The sequence below is a fragment of the Bos javanicus genome, chromosome 3 (genome assembly GCF_032452875.1).
Source record: "Bos javanicus breed banteng chromosome 3, ARS-OSU_banteng_1.0, whole genome shotgun sequence".
NCBI lineage: Eukaryota > Metazoa > Chordata > Mammalia > Artiodactyla > Bovidae > Bos > Bos javanicus.
The window spans coordinates 103,560,982-103,581,588 of NC_083870.1; the positions used below are offsets into that span (position 1 = coordinate 103,560,982).

Sequence of the window (20,607 nt, forward strand, 5' to 3'; positions counted from 1 at the left end):
GGATCTCCTGGAAAGACTGTGAGTGAAAAAGAGAAGTGAAGGTCAAGCCCTGGATCACACCCCCACTGCTAGAAGGTCCTGGGAAGGAGGAGGAAGAGAGCAGGCCCCTCTAAGCTGGGAGACAAGATCCTCCTGAGCCAGAGAAAGAATGGAAGCGCCTGAGGACGAGGGTCCACAGTCCCTAGAGCAGTACCCGTCGGTAAGAACAGGCACTCGGATGTGGACAACTGAGGGAATGCTGTCGAGCTCCAGAGGCTGACCCAGGCACAGCAGCCCAGTGTGGCTGAATGTAGAAGACCCGATGGTGACCTTGCATTGCCAAGGCTGATGGAGCGGAGTCCCATGGGTAGAAGCCCCCTGCGGTGGGCTGAAGAGGGAGAAGGGAGGTGGGAAGAGCAGAGACAGCCCTTCCCAGGGACTGGTGGAGGAGGAGGAAAGGAGTGGTCGCCAGAGGGGTTGTGGGGCTAGGATTTTTTTCTTTTTTAATACAAAAACTTCATTTTTAAAGGGGTTGTCAGGAACCGGCAGAGGAGAGGGTGAAGCTGGGGCGGGGGGTAGGGGGTCCTTAAGGAGGCAGGCAGTGGTGGAGCAGAGGCTGTGGGGGTTGCACTTGGCCTGAAGGGACTAAGACACTTCCAAGGGCACAGGTGTGGACAAACCCAGAGTGACATCCTCCAGTTCTCGGGGCCTCCCATCTAATCAGCTACCGGTGAAAGGTGAGAATTTCAGTGGCAGGTGGGCGGGGAATCTGGAAGCCTAATGGGAAGCACAGAGGTCCAGTTGTAAATGTTCACGGGAGCATTTGCGGGCACCTGTCCAAAGGTTACTTGGGCAGCCAACCTCTGGGGACCCAGGCGAGAGACCTGCGTGGTGTTTCCAGGGGGCGTGCTCTTGGGCATTCTGCCTGTTTACTCGTGCGCCTTACAAACAACTTCTCATAAGCCTGGCCATAGATTTTCTCAACCAGGAGCAAATGTGATAAACTTAACAAGTGAAGAGGGGGGAGAGGATGACACCAGAGTGAGAGATGACAGCGGGGCTCAGAGGCAACGGTCCTGCCTCGGGAGGCGCCAAAGCCATCATTCTAGGATGGCACAGTGCTTCTGCCAACACCTTCATTCCACAAGGACGAACCAGCAGCGTTCTAGACTTGAGGCAGGATGAGCTGTGAACACAGCAGAGACCTCCCAGCCCTCAGGAAGCTGCCTGACACACGGTCAGAGCTGAGCCCTGTCCTGCCCTCCAGAACCATCCAGAGGGCGGGGGTAGGGTGGGGAGGGGAGACTCCTTGGGAACAGCGAGAGTATTAATAGTGGAGGGCTCCTCGGTGCTATGGGAACAGAGAGAAAGGAATGACTAATGCTGGGGGTAGGGCCGACGGGAGAGACAAGAAGGGCTTAGCGAAGGAGTTGGCAGCTGTGCTAGACCTTGGAGGGCAAACCAGCCCCAGGGGACAGATGGGCGGAATCGCAGGCCTGTGCAGAGATGCGGTGGCGTGGTGTCCCGCCGACAGCCCATGCCACAAGGCCGGCCACTCGTAGAAGCGCTTCTCTTGGGAAACTGCTGCGCTGGCTGGGGTGGCCTGCTCAGCAGAGGAGACCTTGCCCCACCAGAGCCGAGAATGCCAGTGCTGCTATTAATTACCAGGAGCTCGGTCTCCCCCATAAAAGAGGCCCCAGAGGGCTTCCTCCTGGAAGTGGTTAATTAATCATAACATTATCTTAAATGTTTACAAAGCACCTTCTCATAAATTATCTCCCCACAGAAGACCCACACAGTGGGTAGGGCCAAGGTTATCTTCCTGCTCATAAAGGAGGCCTGAGGCTGAGTTGAAGGCACCCAGGGAGTGAGAGGCTGAGCTACAGATGGACTCCAGGCCTCCTGTCTCTCCTGGGGTGGAGGGGAGCGCAGCCACACAGAGAGCAAACAAACGAGCAAGGGCATCCTGACCACCGCACTGGGTGGAGAGGACCGCCTCGCCTCCCCACATGGCCGAGCTGCCAACAGGGATGACTAAAGGCCATTGAGGAACCTTGAGTTCCTGGCCAGGGGACAGTGTCAGGCAGTCTGAGGCACCCTCAGAAACCAGACCGTTTGGGCTGGAAGGGGCCTGACGGGCCGTTGGCTCAACGTTCCTTGTTTGCCAAAGGAGGAACTTGGTCTAGAGAGCAGGCGAGGTCTGCCCAGGACAGCCCAGCTTGGTGAGTGAAAGTACTTGGAGGCAAGACGGGCTTCCCAGCCCAGGCCCCAGGCAGCATCTCCTCCTGGATCCAAAGAGCTCTGGGCCCCTCTCCCCTCCGCTCGTCTCCACTTACACAGACTCTCACAGCTTACAGCTCACTTACCATGCGCCAGCTGTTGTTCCAAATGCATTAGAAATAGTGATTTAATTGTTACTTACATTAACTCCATTAGGTAGACACAGTAATCCCTGTTTTATAAGAAACGGAGGAACAGAGATGTTAAGCAATTAAACCAAGGACACACAGCTGGCGATAAAGCTGGGATTTAAATCCAGGAAGCCTGGCTCCAGCCTGTGTTCTTGACCACCCGTAGAAGAAAAGGCAGTTGCACTTACAGACGCCTAAACACTCTTACATGCCAACAACTGCTACCCAGCTGCTCCTCCCTGCTCCGACTTCAGGCCGAGTCAAGCTTAGTCATGCACAGACGTCTCCGTTTCCCACACACAGCTGCACAGCCTCTTACACCATGACAGCCTGTCACAGCTCCGTCATCTCTCAAGTCCCTCAGATTCATGGCTTATTTTTCAATTAGTGACAGTGCTTTCAACCTCTAGCCCTGCGCTGGGACCCAGATGAGTCAGGCCGCGCCCATATCGAAATTTAGTGTAGAGGGAGCACACAGGGCCTCACGGTTACCTGTCCTAGTTAGCTGTCCAGGGCAGCAATGGAAATGCAGACAGACGGTTGAAGCAGACAAGGGGGAGGGAGAGGGTACCAGCCCTTGGACCAGGGTTTTTCTCAATACCGTAGACATTTGGGGCCAGATCGTTCTTTGGCATTACAGGGGCTGTGCCATGCATCGTAGGATGGTTAGCAGCATCCCTGGCCTCTGTCCCCACCAGGGTGACAACCCAAAATGCTTCCAAACATCACCTCCTCCCAGGGCGGAGGGGGGCCAAGTTGCCCCTGTTTGGGAACCACTGCAGTAATGAGGAGGTGATTGTGAAGGCTCTCCAGAGGAGGGAAAGTGCCCAACACTTTACCAGGCAGAAGGCAAAAGAGAGGCGAGGTGAAGGTGCAGAGGTGTGAGGTGCTCAGATGGCACTGCCACGTGGGGGTGTGGCCACATGGGGTGGGAAGAGACACTTCATCCTGAGGGTGTGAGCTGTGAGCAGGGAAGATGAAGATGTGTTTGCAGGGGAGACCCTAGAGGCCATGGACCCGTGAGGAGGTCAGAGCGAAGACTTGGAGAGAAGCCAGGTCAGGACTCTTCCAGAAAAGCAACCTGGGTGGTCCAGTCATCTGCTCTGGGGGTGGAGCCCAGCTTCTAGCTCCATCTAGCTGCCTGGGCCTCTTCCCCAGGCCCCAGGGAGAGGCCCTGGGGGACCCAGAAGCTATCTGTCCAGCCCCATCTGGAGCATCTGTCTCTGAACTCCCAGCTGACCCTGGAGCATGGCTGAGCTGGCTGTGGAGACATTCCCTCTGGGCTGAGGGGTGGGGGCAGCCCCAGATGTGGGGGAGAGGTGGGGAAGGAATAGGAAATAGGGACTGAACTGGACAAGCCGGTCCTTTCTTCCTTCTAACTGGAGCTCAAAGACTGAGTGGCTATTTAACCCCCCTCATCCTGACAGTACGTCTAAAAGAAAGAAGAAAGGGTTGAGAGAGCATTGATTTCCCTCTCCAGATAATCTAGAAGACCAGGCCTCTCCAGGGAAGAAGTTGAGACCAGCCAGAAGTTCCAAAACATACACCCCTTCTCTTGGCAGTAGTCTGGAATTCTAGAACACAGGTTGGCAGGGGGACCAAATCCAGCCAGCACCCTGTTTTTGTAGGGCCTGTGAGCTAAGAATGATTTTTCCCATGTTTAGAAGTTTGAAGAGAAAGGGAAGAAAAATAAGCAACAGAGGAGAGGCCATATGTGGTCAGCAGACCCTAATATTTTCTATCTAGCCTTTTATATGAGTTGTTTATGCCAATCCCTGATCCAAATTTTGACTTGTATGCTCCCTGCTGACAGGGGACTCACTACCTGTAAACATGAGTAATCTTATCTGAAAGCTCTCCTCACCACCCGCCCAGCCCACCCCCAGATGAAGTCTGTGCCCTGGGGCTCTGCAGACCTGCTGGGTCCCTCGGCCTGGGGCTGACAGCAAGGTCTGAAGATAGAGCTTTACTCCCCAAGGCAAGTGCCTAGTTCTTTCTCGTACTACACGTTCCTTAGGATAATGCTTTGTTTTTCAGCAATTTAAAAATGGAAAATTCTGTCCCTAATGCTCCTCTCAAGGAGGTGGCTTCTCTCCTTGAGACAACAGTGACACATGAAACAGCTTACTGCAAGTGCCAGACAGTGGGTTCTGCCTCACGCCCAGAGCCTCACTACAGACACTGCCCTGACACAGAGGAAGTCAGAACTTCCGCTCTAGACGGGCAGATGTGTGGTCCTTCACCCACAGTTACTCAGGCATGGAAGGGACGGGGGTGTCAGAAGTGATACAAACCTCTTCCCACCCTAACCCCTAGGAGAAGGGCTGGAATGAGGAAAAGCTTGTTACTGGAAAGGGATGGCAGCTGCCCAGGGCATCCTGCTTCTCCAAGCTGGCCCCAACAGTATCGCCGAGTGAGCCCTACCCTCTGGCTCCAATAAAGGGATGCCTGGACAGAGAGTCTGGCACCAGGGCCGACCAGGACCCGCCCTTTCTTCTCAGCACACAGCGGGAAAGGACTGGGAACAAGCTGGGACGGGGAGCAGAGACAAGGAGGGCTGAGCCTGGTCCACTTGACATCCAGGGCTTGACTGCCAAGTCTGGGAGTAATGGTGGGAATCGGAATCTGGCTTCAGTGGGTGGGAGGAGTCAGGAGCAGAATCCAGGTGAGACCTAGGACAGGTGCTGCGTGGGTAGAGAGGAGGACAGGTTAGGAGGTGAATTTGAGGGATGGGACCTGCTGAGTGGGAGGCAGGGCAGTGGCAGGACCAAGGGTATCTCCCTGACTCATAACCAGAATGTGAGGCTGGAGCATTCAGAAGATGTACATGTGAGCCAGGGCTGAGGAGGCTGCCAGGAGCCTTAATGCGGAGACTGGGTCTGTGGGACCCAGTTAAAGAAAGCAGTAAGGAGGTGTTCAGACAGGAAAGAATCTGCCTGCAATGCAGGAGACCCAGGTTCAATCCCTGGGTTGGGAAAGATCCCCTGGAGAAGGAAATGGCAACCCTCTCCAGTATTCTTGCCTGGAGAATTCCATGGACAGAGGAGCCTGGTAGGCTACAGTCCATGGGGTTGCACAGAGTCAGATAGAACTGAGCGATTAACACTAAGGAGGCTCTTCTTCCCTGAGGGCCACCCAGCCATTGCTGGATGATGCTGAGGGCAGTGGCTGGGTGGGAGAGGTGACCCTAGAACTTCTCCCTGTGTAGGGTTCTTCTGTTCTTGAGGGATCCTCTGCCTTTCCTGAGCCAAGGGTCAGCTTCACCCCCCACATAGGGCATGGACCCCCAGCAGGGGAGGACAGAGAGCCTATACACCACACGCAGGAAAGGAAAACCTCACTTGGCTTCTTCCCACAAATCTCAAGCACCAGTTCCAGAGGCAAGAACCTGCTAGGCAGCCTCCACTCGGCCAGGAGGTACTGCTGGGGGTGAAGAGGATGAACCTGGGGCCAGGGTGGAGGGGGCTGGCTGCTCAGCCTCCCTCAACCCCATACAGTGGTCAAAGCAGCAAGGGGCTCAAGAGCCAAGAAAGAGCAAGCCCAGGACAGGGTTTGGTCCCTCTGACTTGTCACCACATTCAGGAGATGTAACTGGGGAGGCTCTGGCGACACCTCACTTACATATGGGTCCTCAACATCTCCAGCCAAACCCCAAGGAGAAGGTTAAAGACCTCAGCTTCATGCCCTTAAACCCATTTAGACAGTAAGCACTCAGTACTTAAATACTATACATATTGACTCTTTACACACAATTCCAACGAGCTTCATTAACTGGCTTGGCAGATTTTAAAACGGATGTGTGGAGAGCTCTGTGAGACAAGCATCTGAACCACAGAGGGTGGGGGTAAACTACAGAATGCAAAAATTAAATGCCACCTGCAAACATCTCACCTTGGCCCTGCAGAGCCGCAAGGTCAGGAGTGCCCTCGAGCCCTGCTTGTACGTCCAGTTGCTCAGGGCAGCAGAGGGTAAGGGACAGGAGGGAGAGAGATTTCCACCCAGACAATGGGCCCCCGAGGGGTGAGGGTCACTTATCTGGGCAGTTCCCTTATCCAGGACAGCTTGCTCTCTGCAGAGCCTGATAAATGGAGCACTGCTGTGCCCAAGCAGTCCTCCTCTGGGGTTGGGTTTGTCCCTTGAAGAACACAAGCACTTTGTGTTTGTTTGGTTGAAATCTGCTTTCTGTGCCCCTGGTAGAAGTAAGGGCTGCTAGGAGGAGAGCCTAAGCCCTTTCATGGCTTCCTTCATCCTGTGTGAGCCCTGGGACAGGCCCTGGGGAGAATCCGCTGGGGTCCCTCCCTCCCTCAGGGAGGACAGACTCCTGGAACCCTCTGAGCTGGATTTCAAAAGGTTTCGGCGTGGTAAGGCAGGGCGGGCCCTCAGGGGGAGTAACCGCGGAAGGTGGGAAAAACGGCGCAGAGGCCAAAGGCAGACATACCACCAGGAGCTGTGATTTTGACCCATGGGCAGGCTCCACCAGCCTGTTGGTGGCCTGCGCTACCCTTGAGTCAGAACCGAAACGTGGCGGGCTCCTCAGCTCAGCGGTGGTCCCAAGCACCGTGTGAGCACTGCAAGTGCGTTTCGTTAGTTCCCCACAGCGCTATGAAGTGGGTATTGCTAATGTTGTCATTCGAGATACAGATACTTGACCTGGAGATGGGGGGTAGAGCTGAGTCTGAACTTGGTTGAGTCCAGCTTCCCTGGGCAGACGAATAGATCACTGAGTGGGCATTCCTGGGACCGTGGGGCTTGGGAAGGTTAGGGACAGTCAAAGAGCAGTGTAGACGGGAATCGTACTGTGTGAGAGACTGCATACTGCCCAGTGTACCCAAACTTGAGGTGGCGAGGGGTGCGCCTGGGATGGGCTGGTGTGGAGTTGAGTTTGAGCTGCAGGTGGTGAGGGCCGCAGGGGCGTGCAGGTTTGTGACTTGCTGAAGCCAGAGATACTCAGATTATGTGAGCACGAGTGTGTGTGAGTGTGTGATGGCATGGGTACACAGGAAGTTGTTTCTGCGTACACTGGCCCTGTGCCCAGCTCCATACGTGGCTGGGTGGGTCTGGCCCGTCCTGAGGCCCTGGGCACATATCTGCGCCACCTAAGAGTAGACTGAGTGTGCGCAGGCAGAACCGGCGCTGCCCGCCTGCCACAGTCCTGGGCCTGGGCGGCCAGGCCCTCCCCTTGGTGGGGGCAGGGCTAGCGGGCAGGCCTGCTCTAGGACAGGTGTCTCCAGTTCCTGGAACTGCTTCCTTGTCTGTAGGTTTTCCCCTAACCTCCCAGCTGGGAGGGAGGACGAGGCCGTGGGTCCTTCAAGGGGGATCTCCCAGGCCAGCCGGGGGGGCGCTGGGCTTGGTGGATAGAAAGCAGCAGCTTGGTGTCACGAGCATTTGGGTACAAGTTGCTCACACCAGGCCCTGAGTGCAAAGTGAGCCTGCTCTTCCCTTCCTCCCAGGGCCTCTGTTCAGCTGTATTTCCTCTCCAGCAAGAGGGGTTGGGGAGAGAGCCAGAGTGGCCAGTGGCCTTAGGCGCCTTGAAGGAAAAGGGGGCATGCAGGCGGAAGCACTGTCTCTGAGCCCCTCTGCACTGCCTGAACTCCCAGTGCTGGTCACTTCCATCATCCCCAGAAAGTCCTGTTGAGCACCAGAAACCACAGGGCCCTGGAACCTGCACCTGGGGGAGGTGTGAGAGCTGGCACCACTCTCCCTCGCAGACAGAGTCCAGCCCCTTGTTTCTCATGAGGAGGTGGGGGCGGGGGGACTGAAGCCCACAGAAGGGGAGGGACCAGGGGCTGGGGCCCCTCCAGCATCCTGGGGTAAAGTGGTCCTCTTTGAGGAGGAGTGTGAGAGAAGAGGACGACTGGGTCCTGGCCTCGCCCACCAGGCTGCTGCTTCTCCTGCAGGTGATTGAAGAGTTCTACAACCAGACGTGGGTCCAGCGCTATGGGGAGCCCATCCCGCCCGCCACGCTGACCACGCTCTGGTCCCTGTCCGTGGCCATCTTCTCGGTGGGAGGCATGATTGGTTCCTTCTCCGTGGGCCTTTTTGTTAACCGTTTCGGCCGGTGAGCAGAAGGGGTTCTGGCCCTGCCCAGGGAGTCCCAGCTTGGAGTCAGGGGGTGAGGGGGCCCTCCCTGCCTGTCCTAGGGAATTATCTGTGACCCAGCCCCTGGGGTTTCCAGGGGTCTCCAGGGACTTGCCTGACCTGTGACCTCCTCCACTCCTCACCTGCACCCCCCAGGCGGAATTCAATGCTGATGATGAACCTGCTGGCCTTCGTGTCCGCTGTGCTCATGGGCTTCTCAAAACTGGGCAAGTCCTTTGAGATGCTGATCCTGGGTCGCTTCATCATCGGTGTGTACTGCGGCCTGACCACTGGCTTTGTGCCCATGTACGTGGGGGAGGTATCCCCCACGGAGCTTCGAGGGGCCCTGGGCACCCTGCACCAGCTAGGCATCGTCGTCGGCATCCTCATCGCCCAGGTAAGCACCCACCCATGGCTCCGTCCCCCGGGTGTGTGTCCAGATTCGACTCCTCGCCCAGCCTTCCAGCCCTGCAGAGCACAGCCTCGTGGACACATCCGGGGTACAGGTCCCAAGAACACACCACGTTCATCACCCTCCCCGCTTCCCCGTTCCTGGTGGGAGAGCAAGTCCAGTTGCCTTGGCCCTTCTCATCCCTGCCCAGTCAGCCTTGCATCCTTTCTTCTCACCCTGGGGACCCAAGCACAGGGCAGCCTACTGGTTTCTCAACATGCCGTCTCTCTCACACCTCCGGGCCCTAATACCTGTATATACGTACACACTCCCCTCTCTCAGGGCTCTCCCTTCTCCATCCCCAAATCATCTTGTGGCAGAGTAGCAGTCCCCCTGCCCCCTGCCAGACACATTTGCCATCCTGCTATCTTATCCCACCAGGCACCCCCATCCCCAACCAATGCTGTTAAGCAGATCCTGCTTCTTCCTTGTCACAGATGAGGAAACCAAGGTTTAGAGATGTTAAGTGAAAGTTGCTCAGTTGGGTCCGACTCTTTGCGACCCCATGGACTGACTATGCAGTCCATGGAATTCTCCAGGCCAGAATACTGGAGTGGGTAGCCTTTCCCTTCTCCTGGGGATCTTCCCAACCCAGGGATCGAACCCAGGTCTCCCGCATTGCGGGTGGATTCTTTACCAGCTGAGCCACAGGGGAAACCCAAGAATACTAGAGTGGGTAGCCTATCCCTTCTCCAGCGGATCTTCTCAACTCAGGAATCGAACCGGGGTCTTCTGCTTTGCAGGCGGATTCTTTACCAACTGAGCTATGAGGGAAGCCCCTCAGAGAAATTAAGCCTCACATTAGTGGCACAACTAGACTCAGAACTAGAGCCCTCTTTCAAAAAGGGAAAGGGAAAGGGCAGGGAAAGGCCCGTGGGCGGAGCGGGGCAGGAGCGAGCCCTGAGCCAATGGCTCACAGCCGCTGCTCCACCCCTGCCTCCCCCAGGTGTTCGGCCTGGACTCCATCATGGGCAACCAGGAACTGTGGCCCCTGCTGCTGAGCGTCATCTTCATCCCAGCCCTGTTGCAGTGCATCCTGCTGCCCTTCTGCCCCGAGAGCCCCCGCTTCCTGCTCATTAACCGCAACGAGGAGAACCGGGCCAAGAGCGGTACGGCGGGCCCTGCCCCTCCCCGCCCCCGGCCCCCGCCTCCTCCCCGCGCTGAGCCATCCCTGCTTTCCCTCCGGCCCCCTCAGTGCTGAAGAAGCTGCGTGGGACCGCGGACGTGACCCGCGACCTGCAGGAGATGAAGGAGGAGAGCCGGCAGATGATGCGGGAGAAGAAGGTCACCATCCTGGAGCTGTTCCGCTCAGCCGCCTACCGTCAGCCCATCCTCATTGCCGTGGTGCTGCAGCTGTCCCAGCAGCTGTCCGGCATCAACGCTGTGAGTGCCCCATACCCACCCTCTCCTGTGCCCCCCCGCCAATCCCTGGGGCCCAAGGCGTGCTGTGGACAGATCCCACACCTGAAACAGCAGACGGACCCCTGCCAGAGGAGCAGCTCTCCTTTAGAACGCAAACTCAGAAGGGCCCTGGGGCAGTGTCCTCTTCATGCTTTACTGACCGTGTGTTCTGCACCCACTGGGACAGAGGCCGGGGAAGAGCCATGGCACCCAGCTGAGCCCCGACTACCTCTGTGTCCCATAGGTTTTCTATTACTCCACAAGCATCTTCGAGAAGGCAGGGGTGCAGCAGCCCGTGTATGCCACCATCGGCTCTGGCATCGTCAACACAGCCTTCACTGTCGTGTCGGTGAGTCTTCCACGTCGTTGCCCATAGCCAGCCAGCAGCTGAGGTCCAGCTTGTGGTCGGTCTTAGGGCCTTGGGGCCTTGTGACTGAACAGCAGTCTTTACTGAGAGCCAGGGAGGCATCACGTGCTCCCTAAGTGCTCTCTCATTTCATCTTCAACAACTTGTCAAGTTCATTACTGGGATCAAACAGTTGACACTGATGTTCAGAGAAGTGCAACGGCTGGCCCAAGGCCACAGCCAGAATGCTCAGCTATCTGGCTCTCGCAGGCAGCTCTCACCCCTTGGGATCCTATGTAGTCCCCAAACCCTGCCCCAGGGAAGAGGTGATCCATCTGCCACTCCATCTCTGCAGTGTCCTGTGGCTTTCCCAGCACTTGGGGGGACCCGCCTGGAGGAAGAGGTGTGTTCAGAGGGGTATCAGGCACTGACACACTCTCTGCCCACAGCTATTTGTGGTGGAACGAGCCGGCCGGCGGACCCTGCACCTCATAGGCCTGGCCGGCATGGCAGGCTGTGCAGTGCTCATGACCATCGCGCTGGCGCTGCTGGTGAGTTGCCATGCTCTGGGGTGGGGGGTGGGGGGTGCGGCAGGGGGGAGGGAGAGAGGAGGGGGAAAGGGGGAACTCACGTGGGCATCCCAAGGTGCTCATCTCAGCCCCAAGCTGGCCAATGGCATCCGGACCCCAAGCGGGGCTGCCCTCCCCCTCGTTCTGCCCCACCCACAGCCCCGGGCTTGGGCCGGACCTTCGGCTTCCTTGGGCTGTCTCTTTCCACTCTTACCTGGTCTTGAACCAGCTCCTCCCTGCCTGATGCTTTCTCACCACCACACCTCCAGCCCCACCAGTTCCCTCGCCCCTGGAGCTGCTCTGCAAAGTCTTCCTCCACAGCCTCAATTCTTCTCGTAAACAGCCCTAGAAAGCAATGGTCTCCTTACCACAGAGGCGTGGAAACATGCCTTATCTCACTTAGTCCTCAGAATGCACAGGAGTAGTTCAGTCAATATTTCCACTTCTCCAGTGAGGAAACGTCCCCCCACCCCCTTTCCCAGTGAGGTCAGTAATGCAGCAGATAAAGCCAGGAATCAACCTCAGGCCTGCTGGCCCCAAGCCTGTGACTATAACCTCTATGATAACCTTATCCCAGGCACTTCACACACCACTCACTTATCCAGTGTTTGGGCAAGGAAAACACCAGGACACTCATTTTACAGCTGCACCAAGGCTTAGAGAGTACGTTGATGACTGAGAGGCCCAGCATGCCACAGGTGATAAGCAGGGGATCTGGGATCTGGAACAAAACCATATAACTCTTCTACTGTGGTCTCCTTGAGAATGGCTCTCTGTGGAACTTCATGCCTGCCCAATGCTGGTCCTGAGCTGGGTACCTTACAAGCCTCTGACAGCCACCCCCAGGAATGTTCTTCCACATCTTCCAGCCATAAGCAGACTATTCCACAGCCAGAGCCAGGGGACCACAGGGCCCTCTTCTTAGCACCTCCTGTGTGCAGCTACGTGACGTTCCTGGAGGCAGATGCAAGCCGACAACCACCATGCGGGGCTTCAGCTGTTTTGTTCAGATGAGAACACTGAGAGCTGGCCCCGGGTGCCTAAGTCACACGGCAAATCCAGGGCCAGCCCGAGGCCTCCTGCCTGCCCTGGGCTGCCCCTGGAGTTGGTTTCCTCTGAGGACCCAGCACAGCCCAGCCTAACTTTCCTCCCTTCTCATCCTCCTCAGGAGCGGCTGCCCTGGATGTCCTACCTGAGCATCGTGGCCATCTTTGGCTTTGTGGCCTTTTTTGAAGTGGGCCCAGGCCCCATCCCATGGTTCATCGTGGCTGAACTCTTCAGCCAGGGCCCTCGCCCTGCTGCCATTGCCGTCGCTGGCTTCTCCAACTGGACTTCGAATTTCATTGTGGGCATGTGCTTCCAGTATGTGGAGGTGAGAGCCCCAGAGTCCCCACACCTCAGCGTTTCTCTCCTGCACACAGGACCCCATAGTGCTGTGCAAAATGCTGTCCCTGCTGTCCTTACTGGAATCACACTGGGAAGGAAACAGGCTCAGAAGGCCAGGTTATGGGCTCAGAACCCTGACCTCCACTCCAGGGTTCTTCCCTTAGCTTTGAATTGTCTATTCTGTTCTGCCATCAGAATCTGCTTCTATCACATGCCAGGTGCAGCAGAGTCCTGGGTTGTAGTGCTCCTGGGTTGTAGGTGGGTGTTCCCTTTCTCAGATCAAGGACCCAAAGGTAAAGTGACCGTCCATCCTAAGGGTAGGATGTAGGGGCAGGTCTCCAACCAAGTGTTTCTATGTGTCTTTCAGCAACTGTGCGGACCCTACGTCTTCATCATCTTCACCGTGCTCCTGGTTCTGTTCTTCATCTTCACCTACTTCAAAGTTCCCGAGACAAAAGGCCGGACCTTCGATGAGATTGCTTCTGGCTTCCGGCAGGGAGGAGCAAGTCAAAGTGACAAGACACCTGAGGAGCTGTTCCACCCCCTGGGAGCTGACTCCCAAGTGTGAGGTGTCCCACACCACCAGCCCGGTCTGCTCCCAGTGGCCCAAGGATCTCTCAGAGCACAGGCAGCTGGATGAGACTCTCAAACTGATAGATCTCAGCAGAGCCGGGCCTGGGGCCTCCTTCCTTCAGCCAGCAGTGATGTCCAGAAGAATATTCAGGACACTAACGGCTCCAGGATTTTAACAAAAGACTGTTGCTCAGATCTATTCAGACAAGCAACAGGTTTTATAATTTTTTATTACTGATTTTGTTATTATTTTTTTATCAGCCAGAGTCTCCTTCACCCACATCCCTGGCTTCACCCTAAATGGCTCAGTGCCTGAGGGTGGGGACCAAGCCCTGCCTAGACACTTGCCTTCTTTGCCAAGCTAATCTGTAGGGCCGGACCTATGACCTAAGGACACACTAATCGAACTGCAAACTATGAGTCTTCTACCCCAAGAGGTGGCTATGGCCACCCCTTCTATGGGCCTGGGTCTCCCAAACCTAGGGGTCAGACTCCATTAGGTTTTGCCTATTCCCGTCTCTTCCTATCCAACCACTCAAATTAACCTTTCCTTGCCTGAGACCAGTTGGGAGCACTGGAGTGCAGGGAGGAGAGGGGAAGGGCCATACTGGGCTGCCAGGTGCTAGTCTCCTTTGCACTGAGGGCCAGATGATCACCATGAGAGGAGGAGGGCCATGGGAAACCGAGAACTCACTATTCAAGAAGACCTGGACACTCCTGCCCTGCTGTGTATAGTTGGAAGATATTTATATATATTTTTTGGTTGTCAATATTAAATACAGACAGTAAGTTATAGTATATCTGGACAAACCAACTTGTAAATATACCACCTTACTCCCTCTGTAACTTACCTAAGCAGATATAAATGGCTGGTTTTTAGAAACGTGGTTTTGAAATGCGTGTGGATTGAGGGTAGGCAGATTTGGATGGGAATGGGAGAGAAGCCACTCTTAGAACAGCTTCAGACTTTCTGACTCCAAGATCCAGTTATTTCCAAGCACCATTGGTCAACACCTCTACTGCTTAAAAATCTGTTTGATCTCTATTACCTAGAGATTACCTAACAATTGTGGCATTTGCGGCATTCCCATTTTTCTTCACAAATGATAGCTGGTATTCAAAAGAATGACAGCTATGTGCTGACCTTGATGCTCAGGCCTTGATATGCATTATCTTGAAAGTGAGGTAGGTACTATCTCTGTACGTTTGACAGGCTCAAAGAGGTTAACGTGCCTGAAGTTTCACAGCAAATATGCTAAAACCCCTGCTTTTAAGTTATACTGCAGGAATTCCCTGATGCTTTCACTGTTGGGGCCCAGGTTCAGTCCTCGGTCAGGGGAACTAAGATCCTGCTAGGCACATGGTGTGGCCAAAAAAAAAAAAAAAGAAATTATACTGCACACCCCCTACTCTATACCTCAGTCCTCCCCTCAAACTCCTATCCCCTTCAATGAACCATGTTCACTGCATGGGCCAAGTGAGCTGTTAAGCTGCCTTTTTCCATCTATTTAATTCAGAATGCCCTGTATGATACAGCTTATAGGCTACTGCACACTCTGGAATGATTTCTCATGCCCTTCTCCCAATCCCTGAATTTCAAGAGCACTTTGTTTCTCTCCTGTGGCACTGTATCTTTATCACAAGTTCCTATTTCTTCCACTAGCCTCAATTTCACAGAAAGAAGTCAATTTGATTCTTCTGGGTCTCCAGTTGATGAAATAGAAGCACCAAAGATATTTGTCCCTAGAGGTTCATCTGACAAAATCTTGTGTGTGTGTGTGGGGGGGGGGGGTTGGGGGGGGGGCTACAGCTTGGAAGCTTTCATAACTGCACACAGGTGAAACTGTAAAATCTGCTTGGCATGAAGAGGGGTTGTAAGGAGAGGGCAAGAAGGGAAAGAAAGTGCATACTAGTTGGCAGTGCCTATCTGTATTATCATTAGGTATAAAGAATCTGAAGAGTTAGGCATCATCTCACAAAGAGGGAAGTTCAGAGAAGGGGTGTGCTTTGTCTGAGCAGGGGGGCAGGGTGGTGAACCGATGAAGGGCAGGGGCCAGGTGCCATGAAGGAGGACTTATCACATACTCATGTCCTCAAAAGTCTTCTGTTGAAAGGAGTTAGTTCGCAGGGGCCCTACGAGGGTTAGTGCAGAGTCAGAGACCCCCTGCTGCCAGATGTGCACTCAGGGCTCTTAAAAACCTATGGTGACACTGGCTGTCCCACTGGATGGAAGGAAACGGACTAGGGGTGGGGTTAGGGCCGAAGAGGCACAAGCGGCCACAACTTAGGGATGCAAAGCAGATGGCGCCGAAATAGGGCAGAGCCCGGAAACACTCTAGCCCCGCCACAGCCCAGGGCTCCAGACCTTGGTTTGAAAAGGTCCATGAATCCACTCCCGGGTTCCCGCCCTTCACAAGGCTTGCACCAACGTGCTGGATGCCACCATTTCCCAAACTGCGAGGTGCACGCAGGCGCCTGGAGTCCCGGCCCGCCCCAGCCTGGGTCCACAATTCTTAAGGAGGCACAGTTTCCGGTCCCTTGACGCCTGTTCTCTAGAGGCCGCAATCCATCGCGAGTGTAGAAGATTTGGTGCCAGGGTGATCTTTCATCTTCCCCATAGACCCCTAACACTGGTGCTTCAGGGCCGGCTGGGCACTCGCGCACCCACGTGGTTAGCCTCCATTGTCTACGCGGGGAGGGCGGGGCTACGCAGTGTCTTCACCAATCAGAACAGCAATGTTGGGCTGGTGAGGGTAGGGCCCCAGGCTCCCTCCAATCACAGCCTGGCTGCTCCGGGCGGTGGTCCAGGACCCTGTTAGGGACTCTATGGTCCTATGTATTCAGGGAGGTGCGTTTGCTCTAAGAGCTGGCGACCGTGGCTGGGTTAGCGCTGGCATCCTGAGGAATGTAGCTCACCTGGGATACCTTATAGCACAAGAGGTGACGCCTTGTGACGAAAAGGGGTAAATAGGTAACGGGGCTCCTCCCAAACTGCCTCTTTTCCAGTGCTTAGCTTACAGTTTTGTGAGAACCTTTATCTGATATCTCAGGCTCAAAAGTCTATTCTCCCTGGATCCCTGTATCAGGTTCCCCCACTGGACCCCACAGCGTCCTGTATTTCTTTTAGCAAAGCCCCCTCCACGCTGTACAGGAGTTGACTTATTCCCCCAGACTGGGGAGGCAACTGCTAAATCATTCCTTTGTTGCCAGTTCCCACCACAGACTGATCAGGATTGCTGAGTGAATTTAGACGTTCCACGATCTGAGTTCTCCCAAAGCAGTTTTAGGGAGAAAATCCAACAATTCATAATGTGTTCTTAATAATAGGGAGAGAATATTCATTCTCTTCTGTGAAAACTACATTTTGATGCCCTCTTTCTCATTCTATGGTTTTTATGTAAGCCTCTTACAAAGCTGACCTGTTCTGTCCACTGCCATTGCTGGCCCTGGTTCAGACCACTTTTCTCTACAGAGGTCACTGCGGCACCTCTTCACTGCTCTCTTTACTTTCTGTCTCTTTCCCTTCATTCTCCACATAGCAATCTTTGTGATCTTTCTAAAAGGCAAATCTCGGCATGTTTCTCTTCTACTTAAAACCCTTCCTGGGCTCCCATTTCCCTCAGGGTAACATTCAGCTTTCTTAGCCTGGGAACTCAAGGCCGTTTGCAGTGTTTCTAGCTCTCAGATGTCGCCTCCTCTCTCTCCACTGCCTCCAGCCCCCACCCCCTACCCCCGTCCCACCGCAACTATCCTTCAGGCATCGATCACTCTGTCCTCTGACCTCCACATACTCCTTCCCCTATGTACCTTTGGGGTTCCCTCCACAGACTGATCCCCCACTTAACTGTGTTCCACCCAGGACAGCCCAAGGAGTTGGCTGAGGAAGCTGCTATTTGCAGGGGCTGGCTCACTGATTTCTTGGAACATTGCTGCCAACTAGTGGCTATTGTGTGAATGTGTAGGTGGGGGCTGGTTTTAACCTCAACTTCTCATGGATTGAGAGAATTGATTTCTTTGGCAATAACCCTTCACAGGGACTATTACAAAAGATGCTTTTTCAACCCTGTCCCCAGCACCCCAGAGTGACTTCCTAGAGCAGTGTCTGACCACATTACAGCTTAATGCTCCCTATTGTCTTGTGGTAAAGCTCAAATTCCATAACCAAGCTGTCAAGATCTTTCACATTCAGGTCTTTGGAGACCTGATCTTCCCAAATGCTCCTTCAACACTTTAAGACCCAGCTACGCTGAGATACCCAGTGTTCCCTGGACAGCCCCTCACCTCACTGCCTGATCTTAAAACGTTCTGTCCAAGCTTCTTCTTTCTCTTGGTCTGCTTTTGGTCTCTCCATAAGTTTGTTTGATCTCAAAAAAGACCAAATGAACAATCACTTTCTCTATGAAGCATTTTTTCATCCCTTCAACAGTTACTTAACTGAACAAGTACTCTTCCAAACTTTTCCTCATTTGTGTGGTGTCTTGGAAAGGACATGGTTTCTAGAGTCAGATAGAGCTGATTTCAGATTCCAGCCCTGCTACTTAGCTGAAAATCTTTGGGTAAGTCACCTCACCTTTCTGATCTTCAGTTTCCTCATCTGTTGTGATACTAAGATGAAATAAGACGATGTATGTATGAGACAGATGTCCATTAGAGTTACTCCATATTTCCCCTTCCCCTCCTTTCATAAAGTCTGGTACTCACCCCAAGGTTTCTGTGAATCCCCAGGGATTTCAAGGTCATGTCTGGCTCTATGATCTGCAGCTCCTAAACTACCTGGTGCAGAGTTCCCAGAGCAAGCTCTTTCCTGTCATGGAACCCAGATCTTTTGATTAGTTTCACTTCATTCATTTACTGAGTACCTGCTGGGCACTGGGCATTGTTCTAGTGCTGGGGATACAACAGTAAACAAAACCAAGATTTGCTTTCATGGAGCTTACATTCTGGTAGGGAAAACCAGCAATCAACAATCCACAGGTATATAAAAAAGTATCAGATGGTGATTTGTGTTATGGGGAAGAAAAGGCAAACCGAAGAATAGAAGATGATAGATGTGAGCATGGGGTGGGTGGGTCAATTTTAGATGAGATAATTTGAAGGTCACCCTGAAGGAGTGATAAGTGATAATAAATTTGAATGAAGTAAGAAGTGATAACAAACTTGAATGACGTAAGGGAGCAAATCAGACCCTTAATTTGGGGGAGAGGCTTTTCTAAGCCAATAGAACAGCAAGTCCAAAGGTACAAAGGCAGGACCGTGTCTGATGTGTTAAAGGACCAGGAGGAGGTGGGCCAGGGCAACAGGGAGATAAGGGCGAAGAGGTGGCAGGACACTAGACCCTGTGGGGCCTCATATGTCACTTGGGGACTTTGGGTTTCGTTTTGGGGTTTTTTTTAATATAAGAAGAAACTTCCCAGTTTTGATATTCTGTTTGCATGCATTATAATATGCAGTTATGCTCAGCTGGTTAGTTATCATAGGGTTAGTGGGCAAATCCATCTTCCTATGACCTACTTTACAACTTTGGAGAGGACCTACATTGTAACACATTTAGTTTTCTATAACAAAAATATAGTTGTAAGGTGAAAACAACCCGTAAAGATAATTATGAAAACAAACCTCTGACTCTTACAGAAAATTCATTGGCATTTCCAGTAACAAGTGTTAGAAATTTCAATTAATTTATCTTAGCTCTCCAAGATAGAAATAAATATAAAAAATAAGCACAGACTCCTACCTGGGTACCAACTCCCTACTGCTCTGTGCACGGTGGGCTGGCATCAGGCCAGGGGCAGAGGATCAGGTCTGCAGGATTAAGTGGTGTGGCAGCGCACTTGTGGTGAGAATCAGAGGAGCAGGAGACAATGAGGACAGGCCCAGGAAAACAAAGGAATGGAACAGCCCATGCAGACTGGAGAGGAAGACTCTCCTTTGGGCAGGGGCTAGGGCCACCAGCCAGCAGGAAATAATAGAGGAGGACAGGCTTGCCATCTTGCCCCTAATTTCCAACAGACCATACCCAGTGATGATGGAGATAGAGATGATATGGAAATATTCATAGCAGAGATGAGAAAACTAAGGCAGCTGCAGCTGAGGAATTGTCTGCGTATTCTTATGGGGAAGCTCTCTAATCACCCTGACCACCATGAGGAATTTTGCCTTATGCCTTGACTCCTGCCATGTTCCATGAGATTAATAATGTGATTCCCACTATTGTCCTCTTTTTCCTTGCATTTTCCTGATACACCTTTACTGATACATTGGCTGTGAACCTTATGTAATTTCTAAGTGTCAGGTGGGTTCTGTGTTACCAGCTTATAATTGGAGATTAAGTTTCTGTCAACAGTAGAGTTTCACCATTTGCATGGAAAAATGTGAAGTTAATAAAGCAATTAAAAAATAGCAACAGCAAAAAAATAAGTATAAATTTAACCTAAACTTTATAAAAACTGGGAGGTAGATATTTTTCCTCCTCCCTCCTTTCTTTCTAAACAGAGAGTACAAATCTGTTGGTGTTTGAACTTTCAAATGCACTTGTGTCAACAGGCTTCACTCAGAGTTTCTCAGAGTACCATTGATTCTTGTGGCCTAGGGTTTAAAATCTAATTTTAAAGGAGTGAACTCAAAGTATTTGGGGGGCCTATAATCTATTTCCACAAACCTGTGATGTAATTATGATGTGTCATATTGCCCAGGCAGGAATCCTCATCACTTCTTCTTTTTTTTTTTTTTTTTTGAGTTTTAAAATGAATTTATTAAAGAATGGTCTTAGGAAGGCAACAATGTTTGATTTGTCATTTTAACAAAAATTCTACTTCTTCGTGCTATATAATAAAGGTAATATAAGAGGGTACAGAGTGATAAGCTTCTTTCTACTGGAATTATCTGATAGTACGGCACAGTATAGTCATTTCCTCAATGCTAGGATACATTTTTTAAAATGTTTTCTATGCTTTTCTTCAAAAAGCCATAAATGGTAACAGGATGTCATTAAAAAGCCATTTCTCCCTATTCATTCTGTAGTACTGGAGCCAGTGTTTTTACCATTACAGGCTACAATTTTCACTTTATCCAATTTAATAAATTCTGTCACCTCTCTGAATTCAACATCATTCAATTCAAAAGTCTACACATTATTGCAGAATCTGTGTGTATTTAGAGAGCCCTTCAGTCCTGCAGATAATGTCTCAGATGTTTGAAATCTCAGTAACTCCTCAGGGAAGGTAGCCAAACATACATAGGCCTGAAACTTGACTCTGACCTTTTGTGCCAGTGTTGAATTTACAGCTTTATCAAACTGAAGTAGACCTTGAAGGGCAAGTTGGGGGGTAATGTGTCTAGACAGTATGAGCTCATTGAGGCTCTTCCGAAGACTGCTTCCCATACTGGTATTTTTCTACAGCTGATGTGCCATGG

General features: G+C 52.6%; 1 protein-coding gene and 1 pseudogene across 1 annotated transcript in view; both read left to right on the forward strand.

The window, feature by feature from the left end:
* Positions 1-14,077, forward strand: part of SLC2A1 (solute carrier family 2 member 1) — a 28,232-nt gene extending 14,155 nt beyond the window's left edge. The window contains exons 3-10 of the mRNA XM_061412268.1: positions 8,288-8,448; positions 8,625-8,865; positions 9,866-10,028; positions 10,115-10,302; positions 10,565-10,669; positions 11,116-11,217; positions 12,404-12,607; positions 12,989-14,077. Of these exons, the coding sequence (XP_061268252.1) occupies positions 8,288-8,448; positions 8,625-8,865; positions 9,866-10,028; positions 10,115-10,302; positions 10,565-10,669; positions 11,116-11,217; positions 12,404-12,607; positions 12,989-13,189 (1,365 nt within the window). The 3' untranslated portion in view covers positions 13,190-14,077. The remainder of the gene's footprint in view (positions 1-8,287; positions 8,449-8,624; positions 8,866-9,865; positions 10,029-10,114; positions 10,303-10,564; positions 10,670-11,115; positions 11,218-12,403; positions 12,608-12,988) is intronic.
* A 912-nt stretch (positions 14,078-14,989) lies between these two features.
* LOC133244723 (protein BEX3-like) lies at positions 14,990-20,303 on the forward strand (annotated as a pseudogene).
* The last annotated feature ends 304 nt before the right edge of the window (positions 20,304-20,607 follow it).